General features: G+C 64.9%; 1 protein-coding gene across 1 annotated transcript; it reads left to right on the top strand.

Annotated features, from left to right (window-relative positions):
• The first annotated feature begins 1,004 nt into the window (after nt 1-1,004).
• Nucleotides 1,005-4,241, top strand: TMEM14C (transmembrane protein 14C). The gene is made up of 5 exons (XM_084228649.1): nt 1,005-1,036; nt 1,163-1,239; nt 2,091-2,192; nt 3,230-3,317; nt 3,849-4,241. The coding sequence occupies exons 1-5, from the start codon at nt 1,017-1,019 to the stop codon at nt 3,904-3,906; spliced, it is 345 nt and encodes a 114-aa protein (XP_084084775.1). The 5' UTR covers nt 1,005-1,016; the 3' UTR covers nt 3,907-4,241.
• Nucleotides 4,242-4,483: the final 242 nt, after the last annotated feature.

The raw sequence follows: 4,483 nt of genomic DNA, 5'->3' as shown, positions 1-4,483 counted from the left end.
GAGTTAAAACGCCAAGATGACACCCCCTGCAGCCACAGGAAGCTGTCCCGCCGGCGAAGAGGCCCTGCTCTGCGGACTCCGCTTCCCGCCCGAGCACAGAGCCCCTCACCGCTCACCGGCACCCAGACCTGAGACCGGTTCCGAAGTGGGTCACGCCTCGTTGACCCATTCTGGCGGGGCAGGGCGAGCGCCGGCCCCCTCCTGGCCACGTGGCTGCAGAGCTGGCCGTGGCCCTACCAGCTCTGCAGCTCCCGGGACCGCTGGCCCAGGCGGGTCCCAGCACCCAAGGGCTTCAGGGACGGAGTGAAACCAGCCCCGGAGAATCTTTCCTTTGGTATAAAATTCCCTTACCCCCATGACGCTCTGCCCCCGCGACGCCCCGCCCCGCGATGCGACGCCCCCATGTCGCTCTGCCCCCCGCGACGCCCCGCCCCGCGACGCGACGCCCCCACGACGCGACGCCCCCTCAACGCCCCGCCCCCAAGTTGAGCCGGGTGCGAGCGACGCCCCGCCCCCGCGGCGCTGCGTCCTCTGGAGGAGCCGGGAGCGAGCCCCGCCCCCCGAGTCGCTCCGCCCCCGAGACGCTGCGCCCAGAGTGACGCGCCGGGCGCCGGTCAAGCCCCGAGACGCCCCGCCCTCCTGCTGAGCCGGGTGCGGGCCCCGCCCCCAGCCGCCCCGCCCCCGAGAAGCCCCGCCCCAAGTCACGCGCCGGGCCTGGCTCAAAGCCCCGCCCCGGCAGGTGCGTCACTTCCGGCGGGACGCGGCGGCGCGCGGCGACGGTGCTCGGTAGGGGCTTCCCTGGCGACCGGGGGGTCCGCGTCGCGGCGGGGCTGCGGGGCGGGGCCGCGCCCCCCGTCGGAGCTGACCGCGCCCCGGCCGCGGGCGTTGTCCGGCCGCCTCGGCCCTCGGCGCGGCGGGTGGGGGACCCGGGCCTCGGCGCGGCCGGGTGGGGCGCCCTGGCGCGCTGACAGCCTCTCCCCGCAGGTGCAGCTGGGCGACCCGCGTGCGAGGACACGATGCACGACTCCGGCTCCATGTGAGTGCGCGGGGCCTGGCGCCGGGTGGGCTCCCCGCCGGCCGCGTCCACTGCTGGGCCCGCCCCGGGTCCGCCCCCTGCCCAGCGGCCGCGCGCGGCTGGCGCTGACCTCTCTCTGGTTCTCAGGGTGCCCCTGCACTGGATCGGCTTCGGCTATGCGGCTCTGGTTGCGACCGGCGGGATCATTGGCTACGCGAAAGCAGGTGTGGTTTGTGGGGCTCTGCCCTGTCGGCGAGGACCTGGCCTGCTCGGGTCTGCGGGCCCCCACACTAGCTTCTGTTATCTGGCCAGGCGGTGGCTTCTTATCCAGCCGCCTGTTCTTGCCTTTGACCCAGAGGCGCTGGGCAGGGTGGGTTATGTTATCATCTGCTGCCACACACCACCTCTGGGCTTTGGGGGGAGGAACTGGTCTTCACAGGGGCCACTGGGGTGGCCCCTCCCAGTCTGTGCCCCAGCACAGGACAGCAGACCCCATTTAACTCACCGTCCCTCCTGAGGCTGTTCCTGCGGGCAGTTCTGGCCTTGGTGGGTCAGTTAGGCCTGCGTGGGAGCCCTTCATTCCTCCTCAGGTGGACACGCCGTACATTCTACTTTTTTTTGTTTGTTTTAAAGTCTTATTTATTTATGCATATAAAAGCTGGGGTACAGGCGAGGCGGGGATGAGAGGGCTACTCGGAGACAGAGTAGGGATCAGAACAGGTGGATCCACTGAAATACACTGCTGAGGAGAGCAGTGGGGAGACAGGAGAGGTCTGCTGGGCCATGTGGGTAGCTCTCTGGCCAGGGATTGAACTCATGCTGTGGATAGCTTCACAGTACTGATGTTTGACCCCTTCGCCACCAGGGATACCCACGCCCTGCATTTTAAAGGCGAGGCGTCCTTGCGGTGTGAGCCAAGTTCTCTAGTAAAATAGCATCTTCTGCTTCCTGCTTGAGAACTCCACGGTGGGGGCCGTGTGGAGGGGAGTCCTACGTTGGTGGGGAGGTGCATCTGGACACTGGCTGGGGTCCTCACCTGCCACCACAGCTCAGGTGTGTTTGCTTCCTCCCACAGGTAGTGTCCCATCACTGGCTGCTGGGCTCCTGTTCGGTGGCCTGGCAGGCCTGGGAGCCTACCAGCTGTCTCAGGACCCCAGGAACGTCTGGGTGTTCCTAGGTATGTGGTTCCCCACCTCCCTGCTGCAGGTCCAGAAGGCTCCCCCAGAGGCCCCAGAGTGTGTCCGTAGCAGGCTCTTACTTGGGCCCCTCCACACTTTTGCCCAGGGGGCAGGGTGGGGGGCTGCTGTTTATCTCTCGTGGTCAGGTGTGGGAAGGTCCTTAGGTCTCCTAACATAGATTTGCCTGGTGAAGTTAGCATTGAAGTCTTAGGAGGCAGATGTCTCTGCCTCTGGCCACAGGCCCAAGCACTAGGACGGCCTGCATGAGCCAGGGGTCACGTGAGAGGGCAGGCTTCCCTCACGGGAAAGTCCCCTGCCAGCTGTGGTGGTGATGCAGGGTGCAGATGTAGGTCTGGCCTCCAGGCACCTCCTTCTCTGGGCACTAAACCTGATGGCAGACATGGGCTTGTGCCAGGGTTTCTTCCCAGGGCCCTCAGCCTGCCTACTCCACGTGCGCCCAATGTGCTGCTGGGGGTGCGCCCCTCCCTCATGGACTCCATGGGCTGCAGCAGGTGTGGTGGGAGAGCAGGCCTGGGGGCAGAGGGTGTGCGGGGAGCAGGGCTACTCTCAGCTGACGGCTGCCTCCAAACTGATGTCCAGGCCCGCTCTCTCCCCCTGCATTCTGCACAGGACCTCACCTCCCACCCACCATCAGCCTCCCTGGTGCTTGGCCCCTGCTGGTCCGTCTCTGATTGTGGCCTCCTTCCCTGGCACTTACCTGTCCCGGTCACGAGTCTCAAGACCCCACATCTTTCCTCTTCAGAGACTGCTCTAAACCATCTGTTCTGCCCTGCTCGTTTCCTTCGCCCTCACACGTCCTCCAGCCCGCCCTCTGTCCCCTTCTGTTCTCTGCTGTCCTCGCCAGAGGCTCTTCCCGACGCTGCCTCACCTGTCCCTGCGCCCACATGCCTTGTCTGGTCCCAGAAGTTGTGGGCAGTGAAGGGAGCGGGGTCTGCCCTGAAGGGTGCCGGGACTTTGGTTGCTTATTTTGATCGACTAGAAGGTGCAATGATCTGTGATTTCTCCTTCCCACCAGCGACATCGGGAACCTTGGCAGGCATCATGGGGATTCGATTCTACAACTCCGGGAAGTTCATGCCCGCTGGCCTGATTGCTGGAGCCAGGTACCGTCTTCTGTTCCTCTTTACCAGACGCAGTTCAGCTTAGTGCCGGAATATTTGGTCATCCAGAACGTCCCTCATCTCGGTAGACCTGGTGCTGGGCCGTGAGATGACTGAGTCTGCACGGGCAGCAGCGGGCGGTGTCGCCGGGAGGCCTTGGAGGCGGCTGGCCCCGGCCTGCCCCTCAGTGGGAGGACCTCTGCCAGGCCCCGCCGAGGCCCTGAGACTCAAGCGCGGCCTCTTGGCGGCGGCGTGGGACTGGAGTTGACCACAAGGAACTTTTGATCGAAACGTTTTTTCACTTGGATCACAAAACCCAAACGAGATTGTTCTTTCAATGTAGTTTTCCGTGTGACAAAGGACTCGGGGACGGGGCTCTCTTGGTCTGTTTGGTCGAGGTGCAGGCCGGCTGCCGGGGCGCTCTGACACCGCCGGGTGGGCTGAGGTGGGGGCCGCTGGGGGCTGTGTGACCAGGGCCCCTCTGGCCCCGGCCCTCCTGCCGTCGGCTGACGCGCCTGTGTTTCTCCTGTGCAGTTTGCTGATGGCCGCCAAGCTGGGCATGAGTGTGTTGAGCGGACCCCGCCACTCCTAGTCTCCCCCCGCCCGGACCCGGGAGGAGCTCTCTAACTGCCGCCGCTTTCCGCGTGTTGAATAAGTACGACGTTCTGACCTTTCTGACGCTGTCGGAAAAGATGCCACCGACCTTGGGGGAAGCGCGTCACCCATTCTCCCCCGGCCCGTGCTCCTCCAGCCCGGGGTGGTCATGGCGGCCTGTGCGCGTCCCCCGCCGCGGCGTGAGATCGCAGGCGAAGGCCAGCCTCCGCCCCAGGAGGGCGCCTCTGAGAGACTCGGGGGTCCCTTCACGGATCTCAGAACGCGGCGTCTACCCTGAAGTCACGTCATCTGGGATATCAGTGAAATAAAAGTTTGCAGAAAATAACATCTGTGGCGTCAGGGTCTCCGGAGCGTGGAGGAGGGGCGGCAGCAGCACCCTGTGGCTGGGGCGCCAGTGGTGGGCGACCTGCCTAAGAAATGCCCTTTCGAGTACGAGCCAAGGAGTCATGTGACTGGATACTGCGCCGCGCTTGGTTTAAAGTGGTCTCGGGGTGTGTAAGATGAGGGCCGTGTCACCCCAAACAGTGAATCGGTGAGATGTGCCCCAGAGCCCT

This window comes from Talpa europaea (genome assembly GCF_964194135.1).
Source record: "Talpa europaea genome assembly, chromosome: 2".
Taxonomy (NCBI): Eukaryota; Metazoa; Chordata; class Mammalia; order Eulipotyphla; family Talpidae; genus Talpa; species Talpa europaea.
Note: the sequence above shows the minus strand (reverse complement) of the source record. Positions and strands in the feature narration are given on the sequence as shown.

Excerpts from the sequence above, each read along its gene's own strand:
- TMEM14C (XM_084228649.1), top strand. The coding sequence starts at position 1,017 with ATGCACGACTCCGGCTCCAT. Across the intron at positions 1,037-1,162 it reads ATGCACGACTCCGGCTCCAT|GGTGCCCCTGCACTGGATCG; the intron begins GTGAGTGCGCGG and ends TCTGGTTCTCAG. Across the intron at positions 2,193-3,229 it reads GAACGTCTGGGTGTTCCTAG|CGACATCGGGAACCTTGGCA; the intron begins GTATGTGGTTCC and ends CCTTCCCACCAG.